The following is a 24,722-nucleotide window of genomic DNA, read 5'->3' as shown; positions in this document are numbered from 1 at the left end:
ACAAATTTATACAAAACAAACAAACCTCCCCATAGCATGACTTGAGTTCATAATACAACTAAGAGAAAGGGAAAAAGAAATGTAAATGTTGAGAGTAGCAAGAGCAGTTTTTGCTTTTGCAGAGTTGTGATGACAGACCCTGCTCTTGCTGGCTCTGGGAAAGGAGCAGGTACCAAACCGGTACCTTCACCAGTGGGGAACGTGCTGCTCTTCCAGCCTGGTGTAATGATCCGTGTGACAGAGCCAGGGACTGCAGGAACCTGCACAGCTCCTTCAGAGCAACCTGTCCTTGCCCTCTCACACCCACTTACATGTAACAGCAAGCCTCACGTTTTCCCAGCTACCTCACTGTGCTCCACATTGTCCTTGGAAATTATCGTTGGTTTGTAAAAAAATAATTTTAAAGGGTTTGAATTTAATAAAAAAGGAAGGAGTGATCCTGCTGTCTTATCCATATGGGCAGACATCTATCCAATTAATTTAAGGATTACTGGAGCTTCGTGTTTCCAACATGTTTGCATTATTTGGGTCTCTAGAGCCTATGTAACTTGCATTTGCAATGGAATCCATTGTCTGTGCTCTTGGGATTTTATCCACAGGGCTGAGTTAGCATTGCATAGTGCTGCCAGTCCCTTTCCAGCTACAAAGGTAGAAAGGTGTGACTGGCTGTAATATGATCACACCATTCACACGTAGTATTTATTCACAGCACAGGCAAAAACAATCCTCACTGAATTCAGTGACATTCAGGAATTCTCATGATTAAGCATTGCTTATGGACTTTAGAGAAAAAGCAGGGAGGAGAAAGGCAGCTTTATCAGCAAGGAGGAAGAGGTTCCCCCTGTTGCTCCGTATTTACACCAGCTGAATCTTTACCTACATATTTTATGAGAAGTTGGGACCCACCTGTTGTAAGGGCTCTAGAATGCTCACAAAACCAGGCACATGACAACTGCAAATGCTGAGCAAATAAAAGTGACGAAGGAATGTTTAAAGGCTGAGGGGTGATTCCAAAGATGCATACTAACAAGATTATACATTTTCTTGTGATTTTGGACCTGTCACATTTCTCAGGTTTCATTGTTTTAAACCATGAAAATCAAAAACCTTTACAAAACAACAAGTCTCAGCAGTATAACCCGCAGCAATCATGTAGTACCAAGAGCTGCAGTTTTAAGGGAGCAATTTGTAAGGGAACAATAAAGCAATTCTATGAATCACACAGGCTCAGAGAAAACAAGCATCTTGAAAAGTGTTAGCTGAACACGACATGATTAAGTAGAGGGGGCAGATGCAGGCTTAACACTTAGTTTAGGTAAAACTCAGTCTTTTTCATTATCTCTTATACCCTACAGACTGACACAGCTGCCCAACATACTTGAAATCTGTCACAGGGAGACGAGTCTATTTAGACAGGAAGTACTATCAACATAAACATATTTTAGGGTGTCTAATATTTCAAATTACATAACAGAGGGAAACAAATAGACTTTCTCCTCCCCTCTACTTCATCTCTAGAGTTATGATATCAGATCAAGGGATTGCTGCACAATGAATGGAGGATTGGATGTTTTGCATCCTTCCCTTGAGTGACTCAGAACTGAATGCTTCTATGCTTCCTGCTTTACTGCAAGCACCTTCACCTTGCTGGCTGACAAGAAATCTTCACAAATACAGTAATTTCTGGTTCCTTGTTTCTCCTTGTTTGCCATTACTCCACAATATTAAATAACGAGATTATGGGAGATCCTTTTTAAAATATAGCTTCTCCAATTTTGTTCTCTCTTGAAAATTAGAGCAGAGATTCAAACTAGAGCAAGAAAATTGCCTGTCCTGAACATACCTGCCTATCAGTGATCCCTCTGGCAACTAAAAGCAGTGCTGTGAGATCTGTGCTTACCACCGCAAGCAGTGCAAAGGAGGAGTATTAGTGCCAGCACAGTGAGCCCAAGGGGGCAGATAGGGCTAGCAACAGATGCTAGAAGATTTTGGTCTTAGGTTATCTTTGAAATAATATATTTAATCTTCCTTGGGAAAAAAAAAAAAAAGAAAGAAAAAAGATGGAGGTAGCTCTAATCCTAACACGGTCACTCTGCAGCTACCAAACTGAGTCAAGCATTGCTAAGATCTGTTTTGGGATTGGACCCATGAAAGTCAAAAAATTCCTGTAACACAATTTGAATGTTCAAATGTAAGATTCAGCAGAATAGGCAACTATTCAGGTGTTTACATACAAAAATGAGAGCAGATTTGGCATCTGGTCATTTTTTTAATGTTCTGTTGAGACTGGTGACCAAGTCACAACAACAGCAGCAATTTGTCCAAGGTGGTCTCTTTTAATTTTCCAAGGTAGCAACCCTATACAGCACTGCTTCTTTAAATCTGCCAGTCACTGCCTCACCTGAAGTGCAAACATGGAGGTGAAGAACATCAAATATCTTTGATATGCTTGCACAGAAAGCTTCTGCCTTGTATTCATATCAGAGTTCTAGTGATCCCTGAAGCATCTTATGAGAACTTCTGCAAGTCTGAGCTTTCCAGACACACTGCATTTCCAGAGTGCAAGCACAGGATGGTCACTGTGTGTTCCCAAGTGACCTGTGGTGGCAGATGAAAAAGGGCTTGCTGCTGTCAAAACTACCCACATACCCAGCTTCTAGCAATTCTCCCTTCGCAGGGCGAGCAAGCTGTATCTTGCTGGTCTGCCACAGCAATTCATCCTGTCCTACAGCAGCTCCAGACAGTTCTCTCCCATGGGCAAACTCAAGCAGTGCAGCCTGTTCCCATTGCTAAAAATGGTAGCTGGGAGCAGGTAACAGCCCTTATCGGACAAGTTCACCTCACACACACCACCACAGCTCCCAGCAGGACAGTGGACTGGCTGGGAAACACCACCTCATCACAGCACTGCGGCCTCTGCTACTCCTACAGCAGGACAGAAGTGTGGCAGGGTTAGCTCAGCCAGCCTGTGTCCTGCCTCCGTGGTGGGGTGCAGGCACAGGAGTCTTGCTTTTCTGGTAGGGAGTCACAACTCCCTATGTGCTTATGGAGCAGGAATAAGATCAGTATTGGCTCCTCCTGCTGGTACTCAGGGTGGGTATGTCAGCCCCTGCCTGAAGCTTCTACTGGCACTGCATGAGCAAGTTTGGCCACTGATACGGAAGCAGATTTGTAGCTCACAGGAATGGGAATAATTCCTGACATTTCTCAGAGGAGAATAATTTTAGGAAATCTCTTTCTGATTTCAGTGGAATACTGGATGACAAAAAGAATATTTACAGTATGTAATTATTTTCCCTACAAAATAAATCAACCATTTTCTAAGAAAGCTGGAGATGCCAAAAATCCACCCTTCCTGATGTGGAGGGAAGAAACAAACACAATGTTAGCTCAACAGCAATTAGCCTGGGAGATTGTAACAGCAAGTTAAGAGACAATTTTGTGGAAGCAAGGAGAAATCCAAACCAAGAGTACCAGGAGGGGATACAATTTGAGCAGGAATAAGGATTAATAACTTTTATATGTCTGTGAGTTTAACTACCCTCCTGACTTATTAGTAGCACATTTCAGAGTGGACTGGGACAGCCACAGCTGAGCTGCAGACCCTGTTATGTAAGCAGCACTTAAAAAAGCAAGGCTAGCACGATGCAGACTAGAAGATAAACTCTGAGTGCAGACACACTCACTCAAACTGGGCTCATCACAGTAGCAGTAATAAAAGCAATTAATCTAATTGCATTGAACTACCATTTCTGTTCCCTCTATATTCAGAATCCTAAAAAAAAAAGCAGAAATTTCTTCATACACTGCTGTGCAAGTGAAGAAAAAAATTATTCCCTGATACAACAACAATTCACTACAGGATCAAAATGCAGCCTTGGTGTTTTCCTGCTTTAATCATGTGCCAAGGTTGCTACAAAACAACGGCTGCACGTAAATTGAAGTCTGCCAAAGAGACGCAGGGGCAAGGGCAGCATATCCTTTTCCCCCAGAGCCTATGGAGGGGGATGGCAGGGAGGCAGCCCATAGCTGACCTGTGTCCTCACTGGGGTAGCATGTAAGTCCAATTTGTATTTGCACTGTAGCCAGATAAGAGGAGCAAAGGCAGCTGTTCTGATCAGTGCTCTCAAGGCACACATGAGTGTATCAGAAGCTCTGTTCAAAGCCTCCAGTGGTAACCCCAGGATGGGCTTGGCAGCAGCCGCTGTGGCCAAGGGCAGGGTCCCAGTGCCACCTGGCCACAGCAGCAGCAGCATGCAATCCAATGCTGTGATTCAAATCAGGAGCAGGAGGTTGTTCTCTGATTGTCAAGCTGTGCTCTTTTAGAAAGAGTTATACGTGTAAAATATGTGCCGCATCAGAGCTAGTGTGGAAAGTCTGTACAAGGAAGTAAAAAGCCAGAGAGAGGATTGTTTGCTTGGGTTTTTTCCCTCTTCAAAAATCTCCAGTACACTGGGTGCCACCTTCCCTAGTTCTGAACACAGCCATGTCTGTACTCACACCTACAGGAACAAAGGTCTTTGCAAGCATATGGACAGTCCCCCCAAAGGGGTCCCCACAGCCAGCATGGCCATGGGCTGGTGGCTCAGCACCTGTTTTTCTGCTCAGGCAGTAACTAGCTGTGACCACTCTGAATGAAAGCACCACAAAAAATAATTGCACTCCTGCATGCACCATTAGCTTTACTTCCTGAACTTAATCTAGAGTTCAATATCCTAGTTGTACATATTCCATTTTATTGAAGGACTGCTTTGTGATCCTGCTTCCTTCTTCCTTCTTTTTGGAGAATGAATGAAAGAAGCTTAATTTAGGACACAGTACAAATGCTTTTATTAGTGTGCAGCCTGCAACAACCCGAGTGTTTGTTAGGTTTTAGAGATCTGAAAAATCCATAAATTGGGAAATTTTTTTCACTCTATTTTGATCAGTTTAGCTATGACATCTAAAATCTGGGGATTTTAAGTAAACGGTTAAACTTTCTAAACATATGAGGAAGGGGCTCTCTGGGGTTACTAGAGGCTAGGTGCATATGATCTTGAAATAGAAGCAGAACCATGCAAAGCAGTGTGCTTAGCCCCTGCATCAGTATGCAATTTGCTACATTCTTTTACCTTCTACACACAGTAATTCTGTGTCTTTCCTTGTTTGGTGCTGTCCCAGACAGATGTTCCTTCCTCACACAGAGCTGATAGTGTGCTTCGGTGTGAGCCATGCTGTTAATTCAGTCACTGTACAGCTAACTCAATACAGCAAACATTTGTAATTGAAAAAGTATTCTCAGATGATTAATTATCTTAGATTGTAATGCCCAATTAACACTGCTTGGATAAGGAAGGAAAAGGTATAAACTGGCCTACTCTGTCTTCCTAGCATCAGCCCACTCTGATTCAGTTCCTGAGGTGAAAAAACTTTTTATTGACAGCTGTCAGCAACAAGTTTGCACATTACAGTACCTCTATGAGCCGGTCTGGCTCACCCCCTTCTTCCACAGCAATTAGTTTAGACCTTCCATTTCGTTCATTGTCCCGAATGCCAACAGCAACCTGTGTAGCCTTCAGCCGCTCGTATTTATTGCATGATGAGCCACACCACTGATAGATTTCCTGAAATAATGAAAATGCACACACATTAGCAGTATGATTCAACACAGCAAACTCATGAAATTAATTTTATTAATAATTATCCTACTGGATCTAAACCACCAGAACATCAGAAGTACTTTCTAGAGAAAGTTGCTCAATCATGTAGATATTTACAGTATCTATGACACAGTCTCAAACTGCACCGGGAGAGATTTAGGTTGGATATCAGGAGATATTGCTTCATGGAAAGGGTGAATTAAACATTGAAATGGACTGCCCAGGAAGGTGGTGGAGTCACATCCCTGGAGATGTTTAAGGAAAGACTGGATATGGCACTCAGGTCTGGCTGACAAGGTGGTGTTCAGTAGAAGATTGGACTTGATGACCTCAGAGGTATTTTCCAACCTATTTCATACTGTGATGCTGTAATATGCAAGATATTTACATAATACAATTTTGCTTCCACATCTTAGGAGATCAATTGAGCTCAGAACAGCCAGAGTTTTGGGTTGACTGAGTTTTATCCAAATTACATACAGAGCTTCAGCTAATTAAAAAACCAGACACTCCTACATTTGCTACTGCAAATTTTATATATGTCAGCTCCTCTTCTATAGTACTTCAGCTGTGCTGGTACTCACCTGTGTCAAGAAACAAATTAATTTCAAAATCTCAAGGAAGATCCTGATTGTATGTGTTACTAAAGTACAGTTAGATCTTTCAATCTAGTTTTTATTTGCCAACCTTTTGCAGAATGCAGCATCTTCCTAGGGCACCTCTCAGGAAAGGGAGGCACCAGAACCAGCCTAAGACAGGTCACCTGATTCAGCCACACAGACCAAGGACCCACAGTTATGGCAATTCCCATTACTCATCCAGAACTTGAAGCATTTCAGAATAAAGAATTTAGATTTCATTCTTGATGAAAATTACTAAAAAAAGGCTGCAGGGATGCTAGAGGCTGGGCTGGCAAGGAGCCAGTCCAAGAAAATTATTGATCTTGGACGGTTGCTCCCCCCACCTTGTCCAAGAATTACCAAGAAGGTAATTTGATTCTTCACATGATTCTGTCAAATAGCTCAAATAGTACAGCAATAAAGGTACACAGTCATTTTCAGCTTTAAAAAGGTTCAACTGGTTTGTGTTCATCTGCAATGCAAATTTTAATCAGAGGCCTCATGGAACAAATTACTTGGGCTTAGTCTTATGTTGTATATACAACTGTATAAAACTTATATTTGAGATGAAAATCTGTTTCATAAAAAAAAGAAAATCAAGTTATTTCTGCTAACCACAATGTTAAATGACTTTAACATTACTTGCAAGGGTGGTTTGAGGGATGAAGCAGTTTCTCAGTAGTAGCAGATGCAAATCTTTAGGAAACAGCTAACATTGATGGCATCTGCATGCAAACAGCACTAGTAACTTCTAACAGTTACTTTTCACCAGTTTGGACACAAAAAACCCGCACAGTGAGATCTCAGTGATCTCACTGTTCCCCCCTTCAAAAGCATCTCTGCAAAGACAAAGTTCTAAGCTTCGTCAGGATTACACTGCAGATTCACAGAACTGTATCCCTTCCAACTTGCAGATGTTATGCAATAAAAGCTGTGAGGTTTTCAGCTTGCCTTTAACAAGTTGGCTGTAGGCTTAAATAAAAAAATTGCTTCTAAGTTCTGGTTTAAGTACTGTCAGTTTACCAAGTATCCAGCATCTGGAGACGTAGCTGGTGTCAGGTCTGAACCTTATCTTACACCCAACTTTCTACATTTCCCCAGGAAAACAAAATATTTGTTCATACTTTGGGAAATAATTTTCAGAAGAACTGAATGAGTAGAAAGTAAAATGTTCCAATATGAGCAGACTTTTTTAGTACATTTGTTATTGCAAGGCACTGTTTCAGCCCTTTTCTACCAAATTCATGGAGACTTTCCACAACACAGACTTCACAGCATCAATCTCATCTTGGACTACATCCTATTAATTGAGCTTATTTGCAATTACATGAGAAAACAGGAGTCACTAGAGATACCACAGCAATAAACAGGAATTCTTTATTTCCCACAGTCTGTGGAAACAATAAAGAAGAAGTCATAGAACTAGAGAAAGAGGTAAGACAGATATTGCCTTATCTCAGTGTTGATGTGGCAGTTGGTAGAGATTGCTCATGTGAAAGGTTAGACGTGCAGCTTCAGTTGTACCCATTGGCCTTCTCTTGGTTTTTTGGTAACTGGAAATGGAACCTCAAACAAGTAATTGCATCTACAAAATGAATATTTTTGCTGAACTGACCACAAAGGATATTGTGAGACTTGCCACTGTGAATTACAAAGACCTTTCCTTCTTGTACAATAAATTCACTTTTTCTTTTCTTAGCATCTCCTAAAGGCCCCACTGCACCCGAGTTACTCCACATTCACACTTTATTCTCCCTATCTGCCTTCAGTCAGCAAGTAACTAAACTGAGCTCTCCTACAGTCCACAGGCTTCAAATGAGCTTGAAGAAGAAGGACCTCTAAAAACCCACAGTAATGGATTTCAGATTTTTAAATTTGCAGGTTTCATTATTCTCCTTATGGGGTCCATGTGCCAGGTTTTCTTCTACTGCATAAGCCATCACTTGAATCAACAAGTAGTGTCTGAAAACATTCTTGATCTGGAGATTCACAAGCTCCATCTTAAATGGTTATTTGAAAAATACTGATTTTAAAAGTTAGAGAAATAAGAATCTGCTTATTTTAGCACTAGAGAGTAAAGACACTATTCTTTACTAAAAGCCTGAAAGCTAAACTTCATGTACTGTATAATCAAATAGAAGGATGTGAGCAGCCTCAAGTCATGAAAGTGTCCCAAAGTATATAATATTGTAATGTATTTACTAAGATCACTAAAATATCTTAAGCATTCAATGCTAGAAGCTTCCAGGAACTTAGATTTTATTAATTTTCTCTTCTGAACTAAAATAATCTCATTTTTAATGTATCTAATTTTGAGGTCTCACAGTAGAGAAGCTGAAGTTTGCCTTCCTGATTTAACTTACCCATTTCAACTTCTAGGCAGACTCAGTTTTTCAACAATTAAAACCAGAAAAAGTTTTAGAAGTTAAAGCTACTTCTTGAGAAGGCTAATATTTAGATCTGGATTTACTTGAAATACAGTCAATTTATCTAACCATATCCAGAAAAGTCACTGAGCTTTTGGGTTGTATTTTATTATTCATGTATTTATTTTTTTAGAGATATCAAGTTCTCAACTATGGGCAAAATATGATATTTAGCTTTAGCTCACTCACTACTTTCACAATTTCCTAGCTGTACTACACCTTCACTATTTTTAGGTTTGTTTTGCTAACTTTATTTGGAATTGGCATGTTGACAAAAAATGTTTCCATTAAAATGAAAACAGACTTCAAGTGTTCACTCCCCTCAAAATAAAAGAGCTTCATTCATCAGTAATTCCTGTGCCAAGCCCAGTTTATTTTCAGAAGTTTACACCAGCAGTATTTATTTTTAAAAATCTCTTAAACAGAATTCTAAGAGAGATCCCCTTTATTAATGTCTGTTGATGTCAATATAGTTAACAGATCACAGTGGGACAACTAACAGCTGAGGGCGAGAAAACGTTATCATGAATAACATTATAATGTGTTATAATGAATAACAATGACCACTCTAGAGTTCCTGAGTGAGGCTGGGAAGGCAAGCTGGGTCCCTGCCATACACAATGTGGTCAGAAGGAGCTCTCCCCTCAACTGCAAATTTTGGGGACACAGTTTGGTCTTCCACTCATAGAGTGTCAGAGTTCGCTGCTCTTACTCCTGATAATAGCTTCTGGCCTGGAGAGTGACCTTGTGCAAGTCACATGCGATTTCTACAGCACATTAAAAATGACCCAACCTTTAGCTTCTGTACAGGAGCTGTGCATCAGGATGATTATGCATGGCTCATGTGTAACCCTGAGCAAGAGCACCTTGGCACTTTTCCCTGTATGGAGGGGGACTGTGAAAGTACACCTCCTGCTTCCTGCTCCAGCCCCAAATGGCACGCAGAGTAAGAGAAGGAAAAACAAACTAAAAACTCACTTATTTCAGAAGTGACATAAAAACCAATTTTTTCCCTTCCAACACATAGCCACCTCTGTATTCAGCTGGCAGCCTCCTTAGCCTGGAGGCAAATGAAAATATACCCTCTTTTCTGGATCTTTTGTGGTCATTTCTGTGGATCTTAGCCAGGACAATGACAGGAAAAGCCAAGAAGCTTAAATCCATGAAGTTGTTTTTCTCTAGTTAAACATGCCCTAAACATGCAAGTGTTTCAACCTATACAGCTGTTGAAATATCTATTAATTTCCATGCCTCTACTGTAATTGCTGATTTCTGTTCTCTTACATGAAGAGATATTAAAAAATGAAACAAATTAAATAGGTTTCAAAACTCTTAACTTGAACAAGTGTGTGGTGAAACTTCCAGTTAGGTAGAAAATAAAAGTGAAACGTTTAAGTCTCATTAACCTTTAAATATTGAAATAAACTTTAAACTTAAATTAAGGAAAGAATTTAACCCAAGCATCACAAGCTAGTATGCCTCTATTCTTTGTTTGGAGGCCTTGATACACCTTAAACCTATCCACCTTTGTCCACATATACCTCAGAACACGCTCTCAGAATCTCACCTCAATTTAAAAAAAAAATATCACTCTTAGCTGAGAGACAGCTAAAATCTGTACTGTGGACCTTTTCATGTTGCCATGATGCACCTTATGCTAACTCAATGTCTGTCAGTCAGGATGCTGTCTTTCATTCCTCTAAACCACAACATTTGGTGCAGCAGAGGTACAGCTCTAATGCAGAGGGACTCAACACCAGAAAACTTCTCAGCTATATCTGCTCACTCCTGTGAAACACCATACTACATTCTCTTTACCCCCACAACTCAGACTAAAGGGCTGAAAGCAAGAAAATAATATTTGCAAAGTTATAGTTGCCTTAATTCCTCTCTTTCCTTCAGTTTAGAAGCTGCTGTTTGGAAGCAGATGAGAGCCTGGGCAAAAAAGCACATCCCAGAAGGCCACTGTGGTGGTTTCACGGCAGGAAGAAGAAAGGCTTGTAAGGACAGGTGGGTCAGGAGGAGAAGAACTGTGATGTAGGAGTCCCCAAAAGAGCCAGAACTCCTAGTACTCACCTCCTGAAGGCAGCAGGAAAAAAAGCCCAGCAATGCTAGAGGCAGATGGAACATACATGGATATTGGCAAAGCTTTATACGTATCTTATCATGCTACTATCGAAATAATGGGCAGGCACTCAGCTGAGACTCTTCATGGTCACTAGTGAACCGCTGCTCTGGATAAGGCACGAGCTCCTTTTAGCTCCTTAAAAGTCTAGTCCTGTAATTAAACTTAGTATGTTTAAAGAAGAGATACCAATACAAAATAGAAATTAATTTGGGAAAACATTTATATATGAACTGCAAACAACAGAAATACTTCTAATGCCTTTAATTCTAAGTATTTGTAAAACACTGGCATATCACATTGGTATTTATATTTCAAATACCAAGTTTTTGGAAATAGAGAGTCCTAAACCAAGAGTATGGAGTTTTTATGGTTTTGGGTTGTTTTTTAAGTACAGAAAAGTGCTAAATCAAGAAAAAATCCACATGGTGGGGAAAATAACCAAACAAAAGTAACTGGAATGAAGCAGTTTTTGTCAGTTCATTGACATCCAGGGTTTTTAAAGGAACTGACAGTATGTATTAAGAAGAATGTTTGAATTCAACCAGATTAATATAGACTTCTGAAGATATTTTTCTCCTTAAATTATTCACTTTTTCTCCTTTCTTGACTGTTGAATTCTTGATACAGGCAGGAAAAAAAACTCTCTCATTTCACATATTCATAAAAATCTAACTTTGTTGAACTGTAACACAGTAAACCATTGAAAGTTGTGGAGTTTTGATAATCCAAAACAAATTCCAAATTCATTCAGCCAGAATACCTCTGAGGCCACCATGAGCCTGGTCCTAGGAAAACTAGAATAGTGTCTTTGTAACCAGTCTTTGGAGCCTCCCATTTGACTCAAATGGAACAAATTTTCAGACTAAAAATAAGTCAGATATAGCAGTTATGCACACAGTACTTTCATTTTTCCTCTCACACCTGTTTTGCTAGTATACACCAGGAACAGCTCTTGCTATACCACAGTCGATTAAGGGGTCAGTATAAGGATAATCTTAATTCTAAACAACAGCAGCTCAAGCAGCAAAACATCTGGAATTCCTACAACATCAGGAAGAAAACTAACTCAACTGAATCCTTGTGGATACATGTGTATCCTGTTCACTTGAAGCCTAAACAGTGATCTCTGGTTCAGCTACTTTCCTGTGTAAAAGTGGGGGAGAGGGGAAACTTTCCAGCCCACAGAGTATGAATAAAAATCCATACTCTGAATACTTTAACTGAAGGGGGGAGCAGAAGGACTTAATTTTTTTCCTCCATCTTATGACTTTGAGACTACAGCAACTTCCGGAATGCTGGCATTTACACTGCTGGATTAATTGGTTCACAGAATTACAGAAAAATTAAGATGCTTGCTTACCGAGATACACGTTGTATAGACACAAAAACATTTTAATATTGTTAATAAGTCTATAGAGTTAATAAAGAACCAAAGCACTTTAATTCTTCAAGCTCAGCTACTCGTTTGGCAGCTCCCTGCTGCAGCATGAGCAATAGTTTAACTCTCAGCTGGGGGAAACTGGGGAAGAGGTTAGTTGTAGGAGAAACATGTGAATGGAAACATGATGTGAGTCAGTTGTTAGAGCCAGGGAAAGCAACTAGAAATGTATGGTGATGGACTGCAAAATAAAAGAATCTGCTCCTCCAGCACTGTTTATACCTTAACAGTGACTTTATTAAAGCAATTAATATGCCTGTTGGGATAACTGCTTTATCCAATGGAAGAGAAGCAAAGACACCTAAAAGAAATAATGAGGGAAGAAAATTACAGAAGTCACCCAGATAAATTGTGCTAAGGTTGCAATGTGATGCTGAATCATACCCCATGGTCATAATGATAAAGCAAGTATCTGTTCTCTTGTTCTTTAAAAAGCAGAAGCTATTTTTCTTTTTGTAAACATACTTTAATCTATACCAAGTTAACAGTTGTTATGAAAAGCAGCTGTCATAAAAAGCCAGACTCTTTGCCTGATATATTTCTTCTAGTGTCTTTGTTGCAAGGCAGCAATGTTTCTTCTGACATGCTTATTACAACAGGTGTTCTAGTAGGAACATACTGACAGAAACATGATGACAACTCTGTTTAGTCTCACACTTTTGAGTTCTAACTTCATAATTTTCATCTGGATTCATGAAGCCCTTGAGAAATACATACATTGATTGCCAGATAGCACAAGTTGTTTCTAAGAATATTGTAGGCTCTTACATTTCAAAACAGCAACCTTTTGGCTATTTATAGATCAGTTTATAAGCACCACTATAGGATAGGAAGAATGGACAACTGAGTACAGTTTACCTTCACTCTTCATTTAGCATGATGGCTATAGCTTGAGCTATAGTTATCACCTCACCCATCTGCACTCTTCCTTTGGGAGAACGGGGATGTTCTGCCTGCAGAGCTTTTATTGTACTGACAAAACTTGTCAGCTGCAATCAGGCCCAAGCTCAAACCTCAGTGGTTGTTATCACACATCGCCCTTCACTCCCTTATTTAACAACTGACTCCTAATTTCTTTGAGAAGGCTGAGCAGTGCTCAGCTCTCTGTCCGTCCTTTGAAGTCACCTATCTCATGGCACTGCTGCTTTCTCCCATCAAGAGATTAATCAGACAGAGTTGAGTCTTACATTTCATACAGCAGGGCTTCCCAAACTGAGTTGAGAAGAATTCAATAAAATCAACTGATTGATTAGTATTGTTTTATTTCATTGTTATTCCCATTATTTCTGCTCCATGTTTCAATAACTACCCAAATTATTGACACACCTCAATATTCCAATTTCGAAAATAACCAGCATACAACAATGTACACAGGGTTAATTTCACAATACTGACAAGTTTCCTTCCCATTTTAAACCAGGAAAATTGACAAAAGATATGAAAGTCTTTAGCACATCTTATCAGAAATATACACACATACAGTATATTTACATAGGCATCTAGATAAATACTAAACTAGCCTCAAAAACTGTATGTATGTTATTCACTAAATGACACAGTGATTCATCTTTTCCCTTGCCTTCTGTGATCATTTTCCATGTCCTCCTGCTCCTTGCTGTTTTGAGAATTGTCTTGGTGATGATGGAAAAAAAAGGATTGTGTCTAAGGGGAGGAAGCTGGAGGATGGGGTGAAACAGAGGGAGCTGCCACCAAGAACTGTCAAACCCATCCTGCCTCTCAGGTGGGATACCAGCAATAGTTCAGAACAGGATTTGGAAGGGCCTTGAGGGGAAGCTGTGTGAGGATCAGCTGAGGTCACTTCTCTGTTCAGCCTGGAGAAGAGGAGACTGAGGGGAGACCTCACTGCAGTTACAACTTCTTTGTGAGGGGCATAGGAGGGACAGACACTGATCTCTTCTGTGCGGTGCCCAGTGACAGGACCCAAGGGAATGGGCTGAAGTTGTACCAGAGGAGTTTAGGTTGGATATTAGAAAAAGGTTCTTCATCCAGAAGGTGCTTGGACACTGGAATGGGCTCCTCAGGGACATGGTCACAGCAGCAAGCCTGACAGAGTTCAAGAGGAATTTTGACAATGCTCCCAGGCACATAATGACTCTTGGTGCTGTCCTGTGTGGGGCAAAGAGTTTGACTTTATGATCCTTGCAGGTCTCTTCCAACTTGGCATATTCTGTGATTGTGCAGCAGAAAATAACAGCTCCTGAGAAGCCCTGAGCAGAGCTTTGCCTGGACATGATTCACTAAGCAGCACCTGGCAAAGTAAGGTGTGCTCCACTCCAGGCCTTCTCAGCAACTGCCCTGCACTTGTCTTGCCTGCCCAAAGGCTCCCTTACAGAGAGATTCCCAGGTCCATCAGAGGTGTCATGGAAATCCCATGTAGAACAAACATCCCAACCTAAATCAGGGTCTGGCATCTCAGCACTCTCCTGGGAAGATCAGTACAGTCACAGCTCTCAGCTCATGGTGTTACAGAATACTGCTTGACTAAAAGGTCTTCACACATTTCCCACAGATAGTGACTCCCCTCATAGCACAGACAGTGCTTTCTCTGCCTTCTGCAGCTATTTTATCTTCCAGCCAAAAGAGTTCAAAGGAGGCAAGATGAGACCTGGGCAGGGTATTTAAAGCGCTGTAAATGTGGTTTAGTAACAAATCAGCCAAGGTGCTGTGTGGGTTGTGCACATGGTACATGGCCCCATGGGATCCCAACCACTTTTAAGAGAGAGATCAGGAGACAGGCAGCTAAATCACTATTTTTTCATGTTATTTCCAGCCCAGGTTTGACTCCAATAACTTAGAAGGCTGGATCAAGATAGAATAACATTCATTCAAGGTCAGGCTGAACAGGGCTCAAAGCAACCTCAGCTTGTTGAAGATGTTCCTGCTCATTGCAGGGGGAGTTGATCAAGATGACCTATAAAGGTCCCTTCCTATCAAAACTATTCTATGATCTAGGTATGAGATAAACATCAGAACCCTAACTGTAAATATGAACTTGAAATGTAAATATGTGAACCTAGCTTGAAGGCCCACATGCACTTTTTGCTTAAAGCATTATCCAAGCATTATCCCTGTAAAGGAAATCCTAATGATAAGTAAAAATTTTATTCCTATTCATTATTATCTTTCATAATTTCCCATTATCTGTTCAAACCATGAGTTTAAAATACTGCAGTAATTGAGCTCAACAGGAAAACTGAAATGATTTTTTGTTACAATAGATAAGTGGTTTGATAAAATATAACAGGAAATGGACAGCACAAGCAATTTTCAGTGCCATAGAGACCATCCTTCTGGTTAGCTAGGAGACTAAGGGGAAAGTAAATCTTGGAAATTCATCTTATTTGGCACACTACAATTATCTGATATTAAAAGCACTGACCAAAAGCTCATTATTTTATGCAATTACTGCCCATTATTCTTAGACAATGAGTCTGCAGTGGTCTGCAATAAATATCAAGACTCAAAAGCAACCCTATTTAAGATTAATTTTATTTCAATTGTTAAGTAAAGGAATCTGCTTTATCCAAAATACTTCAATTTTTTCAAAGGAAACTTAAATTCAATTAAGAGCTCCTGTAAGGACTCATAAAGCCTTGCCCATTTACAATGGGGCCTCTAGTCATGGAAAATTTCAATCTGAAGTGCAGTTATTTCAGCCTGAAATGTAGTTCTTATAAAACTCGAGCACAGTTTCTCCTGTGACATTTTATTTTCTATCACTCCCCTTTATTAAGAGGTACTCCACTTGTGTACCTTCATCCTGAACTCTGTCATACATTTTCATCTCCCACAAGCATGGTCTGGTTCATGCAATAACCCATGACTATGAATATCTAGATGCTGAAACAATTTTTTCCTTAACTTGTCAGAACATCCAGAAAAACCCATCTCTCTTACACAACTGACATGACCAAGAACTGTTTTAGTCATGTGATTTGACTGACATTTCCCATTGAAAAAACTAGATATTGTTCACATCTAATCTTTCTTCCTGCAAAGGCAGAGTGTTGCATTGCTGCTTGACCTCTATCTTGTCAAACGGTGAATCAGAAACTGGTGGTGTTACACCAAAAAAACTAAAAGGCTCCCAAAGTACATTCAGGTAAAGTATCAGGTAAAGACTCTAAAGCCATATTACATTTAAATTGCTTAGTGACACCACTCTTCACAAAAGGGATAGGACCCAAGCTATACACAACGCTGCAATACACCCACAGTGCATTTCATCAGTGTCATGCCTGCAGCATGGCCTGAGTGATTACTCAAGGTCATCTGGGTACCTGCAGCACAATAAGGGTCAGAACAAGCTGAATTCATGGAGTACACCCAGACCCACAGCATGTCCACAGGAGGTTAACTCCAGAAAATTCAAGCCCAATTGTAGCCTTATTGCAAAAGCAGCATTTTCTGGCAATGTTTAGTTCCAAACTGTCCATATCCCATGGGTTAACTCTGGAAGGGAATAGATGATTTGGGTCTTCTATGCAAAAATGACACAGAGACATTACATTTGATATATATCACTAGACTATTCCAGATGATTAAACCACATTGACATAAAAGGAATTGATTAATATTCCAAAAACACTATTTGGTGTTCCATCTGAAGACTCTGAAGCATAATAAAAATCAAAGACAAACTGGTATCAAGTAGCTATATTGATTATCTTTAACTGCCATGCAAGGGGACGCTTTCAGAGAAAAAAGCCAAATTCACACCATGAATTCAGAAGAGCCCATTTTTCAATAGGTCAGGGGAGCTCTGAGATCCTGAAGCAGTTGACCACTTCCTTGAGAAACACTATAGTTAAAATCAACTGCAGATAAACTATTTCCTTCCACATGCTTTCCATTTTATACACGTAAGCATATCAGGGCTGGGACTAACTTCAAATTGATAACTAGCATCTAATTAGCATGGACGACACCCCAGCTGCTACTCCTACTATCAGAAAGTCTTCACATGTATTCTGAGGTGATAGCACTATACTTTAAGCCATTTGAAGCAAGCAGAACTATCTTATGTGCCAATATTCTTCTGTGCTGTCTCTACTTGCTTTCAGCAGAAAGCCTTGAAGCACAGGATTGCTTCTCAAGTGATCTCTTGAAATAGTCAAGTAGTATTATAATCACTTTTGCAGCTATTTCTTTAGGGTCAACTGTCACTATCAAAGTTTGATGACCATGAAGAAATGCTCTTAAGAGAATGGTTGAATCTGTGTTCTGCTTTAACATTAGCACTGATCCCATTCATCTGGTAGAGAGTGCCAAAGTCAGACTGGATTTACAGTAAACTGTTTAAGCTGTTCAAACACCAGTAGTGAAAAACCCCAATACCTTGAAGGGGAAAGAGAAGTGTTTCTTGAGGGATAATCTGTGCACACTTCAGGAAACATTTAGGACAGTCTGAAATCTTTCAAGAGGTGTGACACTAAAACTAATCTTCTAAAGCAGGTTCTTTCTGCTGGTTCACATGAGTGACAAAATCATTTTTGCATTTTAGGGGGTGATTCAAACCTTGTAAGGGATGCAGCTGCTACTTTTCAGTGTTTTGCTCCAGAAAATACTTACATTTCCAAGGTCAATAATGAAACAATCTCCTTTGTTGAAGCTGGTCCAAGCCAGAGGGACTTCTGTGGCTCTTACAACTCTCCTGCCCTTGATATGCAGCAGCCTCTGAGCACTCAGATCATTAGTAACAACATGATTAAATCCAGAGGCAACACCACCTGCCTGAACAAAACAAAACAGCCAGATTTATTTCAGCTTGATTTCTGCAGTTGCTTTTTTTTGCTACATATGAGGAGCTGGCAGTGGAAATAAACGGTTTATTGTAGTGAGATGCAAGCCAAAGTAATGTGCTGTTTAAGGGTGCTGACCACAGACCAGACAGACACCACTGCTGCTGAACACTCAGGCATGAACCTTTAGCCAAGGGAGCCGATGTCACCCTCCCTCAAAGGGTTTTCAGATAAACAGAGAAAGTGAAAGCACAGGATTCACAGCACTCTCCAGCCTCCTTCAGAGGATGAGGCAATACCAAACCCCATTGTTAGGACAAAAGTCAAGGACTATGGAAAAGCAGAGAAATACGCAGCTCCTTTTGCGGTTTTCCAAACCTGAATTTCAGAGGTTCAGGTGGTTTTAATCCCTGGATACATGTAGATGGATGGATAATTCCACAGCAGCTCTGTAATTTTATGAAAGATATAGTTGCAACTTAAGAGTCAACCTGGCGAGGAGTTCCAAACCAGGGGAAGTGAGAGCAAACTGCCGATTTACAATCTGTGAGTGTAAATATAAACATAATCATGTAAACTGGCTTGGATGTCTGCATCTCCACTTCTCTGGGAGATCCAGACCTTGGGCTGGAACAGAAACTGGCTCTTAAAAGTACAAAAAAATATTAAAATGTAAAAGTTTGTGTTTGTCACCGCCAACCTCGCTCATGAAGAGTTAAAAGCTTGGTTGTGTAGACAGAGAGAAGTTACAAACGTTAATAATGGGGAAAAAAAAGGCTGAACGAGCCTTGGATCCCCAAGTTTCTACTATGGAGATATTTTCAGGAGATACATTACTTTATTCTTTAAAAAGAACCTACAGGTGTTGCCAAAAAAAAAAAAAAAGTTATTTTTCAGCTGTTCAGCTTCTGGAAGTGACACAAAGACACTGACACCACACCTTTCCAAAAGCTGAAATTTTTCAAAAATATTTGGGAGATTGTCTTATCTACTTCAGAAAAAAAATACAGTAGGATTGCAAAAGCATGATTTTTAGAGTCAAGTGAAGTTCTGGTCTTTTCTACTCTATTCATGTTTCTAACCACTTAGGTTCTGCATTTAAACAAAAATATTTGGCCTGCAAGACAGAAATTATCTCTGTGAGATTTAACACCTCCCAGACACGGAGAGTCCCTACTGTGAGCTCTCTTAGACACACAACTATGAAATTTCAGGACAGCTTTATTTTGGGGGAAAAAAAAAATTGGAAAAGGTTTTCACATATCAGAAGTGGCACTGACAAACAAGCTGCTGCTTTCTGGGACTCCTACAGTTTAAGATGAATAGTTCAGATCTACTCACAAAGCATTATTAAAATATTTTTTAAATCTCCATTTACAAAGGAAAATATTTGATTTTTATGTAGGAAGAAATGTTACATACAAATTCAGAATGTATTTTGACAGACTCTTTACCTTGTATTTAATTCCTCCTTTGAAGTAACCCACAAACTCAGTAGACTCATATCCTTGAATTTCTCTACTCTGCACAGGCTTTCCTCCTAAATAGTCATCCATTTGAACAGCAAAGATAGCTGCAGCTGTGCTTTCATCCTGGGTGCATTCTTTCCCTGAAATAAGAGGAAATATGTCAATAAAGTATTATTGTAATTTTGAATTCTGTTGGAGAAATTATTTCTGCAACAATTGGGCACTGCCTTCAACAAGTTGTATAACCCATGTTTATGAGGCAACAAAGCACTGAATCATAACCTTGATCACCACCAAATAACATGATCTTCCAGACCATTTCTTGACTACTTGCAGAACTGCATTCATAAGGAAAAAACAGTAAAAAATACTGCAGTTCATCTTCTCTTACAATCTTCGAACAAAAGAATAATTTAACTGGGTTTAGCATGGCAAGTGTCAGCCATAACAATTTTTGGACTTTTAGCTGAAGTTCAAAGAAAGAAAGGTCATGTTAAAGGACTGTCTGGATGGTAAAACATGTATTTATTCTAAGAACAACTCACCAAGCCATAAAATCAAAATAATTCAAAAGCAGTCCTTTTGACACTATAATGCAAGAAAGATATTTTGCCTAGTACAGCTGGGAGAAAGAAAAGCAGCTTTGGGGCTCAGATATTTGTTTCATGAGGTCACACTTTGTTTTGTACCTCAAGGATTGACCTATTCCCAAGACTGTGGCAAGACAGCCTCTTGACCCAGTGTGCTGATGCCTGTACATGCTGAAAACAGGCTATAAACAGGTATATTAAGCCAAAGATTTTAATCTGTGCCCATACATCTCAGCAGTTTTAATTGTTTTAAGAAAAGCACAAATAGAATCAAGTCTAAAAAAGCAGGCTTCTCAGTAACTATAGAAGGAAAAGGAAAGGTGAGATCTTCCATTTGGTTCCCAATCACTCCATGATAGAACTTGCTATGTTCCATACACTTTCTCAGACGTAAGGTACCACCTCAGAGTTGGTGGTAAAGTTTTGGAGGTTTTAGGGGTACTTTTTTTTTCTAAATGGGGTAATCATATCCATTAAGACTAGATTTTTCTAAATTGTTACTTAAAATTACATAATAGGGTTCAGGGTTAAAGCAAAACTGTTTTTGAACTGAGTCAGAGATAAGAACTACTATCAGACTTGGTCTCATAGCTGTTATGCAATAAAATATTCAGTGAAACTCAATTGAAAAAAAAAATCAGGTTAGCATCAGTCTAAGCATAAGTTACTCAAGCTTGTATGAAAACCAGATATACCCTGCAGTCTATGGCACAAAGAGCTATAAATAAGCCAGAGCATAAAGGAAAGAGAACAAGTTTTTACCAAACAGATCCTGGTTCACACGGACAGGTCTTATGACTACATGTCTGGGGACAAGGGTTAAAAAATAGTTAGAAAACATGCGTGATTTTATTAAAGATACTATGTGGGGTATAGCCAATCTCACTCACAGCAAGTAGTTTCATACTGGCACAGTGCATGCTGTTTCCATTAATGATTGAAGTTTCAAGTCCAGACAGCTCCCTTAGGATTAGTACAACTGCTAAGGCACCCCTCAAGTGCCAGTAGAGACAACTGAGTCAGGATGTCTGAGCAACGTTAGAATTGGATACAGCTGCAGCAAAACACATCCACACTGATTGCTTGGCCATGCCAACAATGTGGATACACCCAGGTTAGCTTGCTCAGAAATTATCCAACCTCACCAGCATCTCAGTGTATGTGAGATACTTGGTAAAACAGTGGATCTCCCATAGGAAGCTTCAGCATGGCAGAACAACTGTGGGGTCACTTCACCTGCAAGATGCCAGTCACAGATGAAGACTGTCAGCACACTGAGGTCACAGACCATCCTCCCATGGTCCAGACCTTCTTTTAACCCTGGGGTGTGCCTAGAGCAAGGAATTAGGAGGACCTTTACCACTATGTAATAGGAAAGTTTGATGTTGGGGGTCTTTTTTGCTGGTCAGACTCTATTCACACTCACAGCCACTGTATGCGGCTGCCAAAATGACAAGCAGGAGTTGGACTGTGTCACCAAATGGCAAGACCCTTGTAAGTACCTAAGACCAAAGTCTGTAGTGTTTCCCCATCTAAAGAATTCCTTCTTTACATCCCAAAGTTTGAGTGATAGTGACTGATGCAGCTACCCAGAGACACTTATGAGAAGTCTTCAGAAAGACCCCATTTGTGATCTTCCTGGCCAGCAGGTTATAGAGTCTTTGCTTACAAAGAAAAAGTTTGGTGTAGATAACAGCAGTGTGAATCAGTTAAAAAACCAAAATGATTCTGTGGTTCTGAGTGTGACTGGCCCTCCCAATACACCTTGTTTGAAGTCCTGGTCTCCTCTTGCCATTAGGTACACAGCAGCGCTTTAGATTTTTCTTCAGTGCTTCAGATTTTGCTGAAGTATTTTGCAAGCAGGAAGGGATTTGCCAGCAGTGAGCCTCCCTGCTGCCACCTTGCCAGCTCCACAACAGTGAGTGCCCGGAATCACCTGAAGCCATTTACACTATCTAGATAGCACCAGATCAGCACAAAATATGCATCAATGTGTACAGCTAAAACTCTTCAGTCACCAGCAATGAGATTTTAACTGCTGCATCAGTCACTGTTCTACCTTTCCTTCTCAAGAGCTGCAAACAGTCCTTACATCAATCCCTGTGATGTGTCTAGCAGACCTTCACTAAGACACGGGAAGTTCCAGCTTCATTAACAAAGGTCTACACAGCCAAACCCTGCTACTAATTAGCAGCACTGCTGACAGAAAAGTCACTGCCAAAAATTCATTCACACTGCCATTTATGATTATACTCTTACCAAAGACAGACACTACCCTGCTTGCCAGCTGGAAAACTCCGAAGAGATGCAAAATTCAGCGCTCAAACATTCATGCAGAAACAATCCCAGCTTTATCTGCAACTATTTTTCAATGCATACAAAACTACATGAGAACTGCAGCAACTCAAGCACGTTAATGTTAATACACACGTCTTTACGTGCATTCATTCAGATGATTGCCTAAAACACAAACTCGTTGGTGAAACAAGAAAATAGTAGTAATTTTCAGGCAGCTGAACAGCAACCACTTGTGGCAGGATGACTCTGTGGCCAGATAGGGAAGTCACATGAAGCCACCAGGAGACGAGGAAGTCACGTAAAACACAACCCTCTGTCAGGCTTCAATTTTGATGTAAAGTGGGCTAGTCAAGGTGGAAGGCAAAAGCCATCAGCCTGGTTCCAATCCCAGGAGGCTGTCAGACTGATATTAGAGGCTTTAAAGAATACTTGGTCTTTGTATGTGATCTCTGTAGCATCAGAAAGCAAAATTAATCTAGCTGGAAAAGGCACACCCAGACACTAACCAGGGCTACAACACCACAGGGAGATGGCCAAGAGAGGACATTTTCATCCAGATGGAGACAAAGGCAAGAAAACTCTTCATGAGCGTGAAGGCAGGATTTCACTCCAGAACCTCTGTCGGGTGCAGCCAAGAACTGACTTTAACACTTCTGTACTTTTCCAAGCTAACACCACGAAGTGATCAAGCTCTCCCCTTTCTGCCATACCCCAGTGTCCCGTCACTTAGTCCCTCAGCATCGGAAGGGATAACGCCTGGCACCACCCCGATCCTTGGCAGCCCCACTTCTGCCTCCGCCTCGAGTACCGCTCTTGGAAGCCTCTCACCCCCGGCCTTACGGAGAAGGGCAGGGAAAGCCCTGTCCCCGATGCCCTGGAGCCCGGCCAGCCCTTCAGCAGCAGGGTGGGCACTGCGGGCTGTCCCCGGCCCGCCCGCGGCTCCCGCCCGTTCCTACCGAGCCAGTAGTGCAGGCGGTAGGCGACGCTGGCCCCGCGGCGCTCCGTGCGCAGCACCAGGTACGCGTCCCCGACGAAGAAATCGCCGTGGCGGCTCGGGGGCACCGGCACCAGCTCCAGCCGCTCGATGCGCCACACCTGCAGCCCACTCTGCTGCCCGGCCTCGGCGAACGCCGGCGGGGGCCGCTCGGGAGCCATGGCTAGAGGCGGAAAGGTCGCGAAGTGCCCGCACAGCCCGTTTTGTATCGCCGGGCACAGGGCGGGGCCGGCCCGGGCGGGTGCGGAGCCGGGATGCGCCTGTCCCACCCCTTCCAGAGGCGCCCGGGGCCGGCCTGGCCGCACTCCAGTTAGGCGTTTTTAACGCGCCTGTAAAAGAAACTTACCCGGAATCCCTTTTGCTTCTGTGCCCAGAGCCCTAGCCGGAGTGTTATAAAAAAATCAGCCATCCTCGCTGCAAACAGAGAACGTTTTTCTAGTCTAAAATAATAGGAGAAAACCCCAGAAAAGAAAGAAAAGTACAAGTCAGCTAATCAACTGTCCGCTAATGTTGTAGCATTGTGCTATTTGCTTCTATAATTATCACATCTGCCTTGTATGAACTGCTCATACCAGACTACAAAGAGTTTCTACATCTTGCACTTGCGGTGGAGAGCTTTTTCATCCCCGGCTGGAAAGGCACAGCACTGCTCTCATTCACCCAGTACTCTCATTTATTTTGTTCAATAGTGATAGAAATATCTCGGGGGGGGGGGGGGGGGGAGGGAGGGAGGGAGAGAGGGGGAGGAGGATCTTTCATCTGGGATTCCAGATGAAGCGAAGAATTTATATATATTTCCCTTTCTCAGAATATTTAAATAGCTCTACTTCTGTTTTTCCAAAACTGCAGCAGCCCAAAAGGTTTGAAACCCACTTCCTACTTGTCTGTCTCCTTTATGTTTGGTACATCAATATGACAATTGCAGTTTTCATTGCAGTATGAAAATTATAGCAAATCACTGTTTTACATCTAATATTGATAGGCAGATCAGTCTGGGTACAATGCAAGCAGATTCAGTGCAAGCTGTCAGTATATCAAAAGGTACATTTCAGAAAGGATTTTGTTTTGCTTTATTATCTTTTCCACCTGGATGAGTTTTGAAGCTCATAATTTCCCCACTGGGTTGCTTTATCAAGTTAACACAAGAAGAGTGCAAGTATCCACCCGCAGGCAGATCAGGGCTCCCTCAGCAAGTGGGAGAGGCACTGCTAAATGCATCAAAGCAGCTGGAGAGCATCTTTGCTGGCAAAAAGTTAAAAAAAGCACACCACAACTAAGAAATCTGTGTGACTATCTTCCCATCTTCTCTTTATACTGTCTTGAGGCAAAAGAGGACCTTACACTGAGTGTACCCACTA

At 41.0% G+C, this 24,722-nt stretch overlaps 2 protein-coding genes across 2 annotated transcripts in view; both read right to left on the bottom strand.

The window, feature by feature from the left end:
- Positions 1-23,584, bottom strand: part of SCIN (scinderin) — a 47,833-nt gene extending 24,249 nt beyond the window's left edge. The window contains exons 1-4 of the mRNA XM_058830797.1: positions 23,327-23,584; positions 19,468-19,622; positions 17,844-18,005; positions 5,454-5,603 (exon numbers count right to left, since the gene is read on the bottom strand). Of these exons, the coding sequence (XP_058686780.1) occupies positions 5,454-5,603; positions 17,844-18,005; positions 19,468-19,622; positions 23,327-23,525 (666 nt within the window). The 5' untranslated portion in view covers positions 23,526-23,584. The remainder of the gene's footprint in view (positions 1-5,453; positions 5,604-17,843; positions 18,006-19,467; positions 19,623-23,326) is intronic.
- ARL4A (ADP ribosylation factor like GTPase 4A) overlaps positions 1-24,722 on the bottom strand; it is a 137,153-nt gene that overhangs the window by 41,161 nt on the left and 71,270 nt on the right. The window lies entirely within an intron of this gene.

Source organism: Poecile atricapillus, chromosome 2, assembly GCF_030490865.1.
Source record: "Poecile atricapillus isolate bPoeAtr1 chromosome 2, bPoeAtr1.hap1, whole genome shotgun sequence".
Lineage (NCBI taxonomy): Eukaryota > Metazoa > Chordata > Aves > Passeriformes > Paridae > Poecile > Poecile atricapillus.
This window is presented reverse-complemented; position numbering and strand designations above follow the sequence as displayed.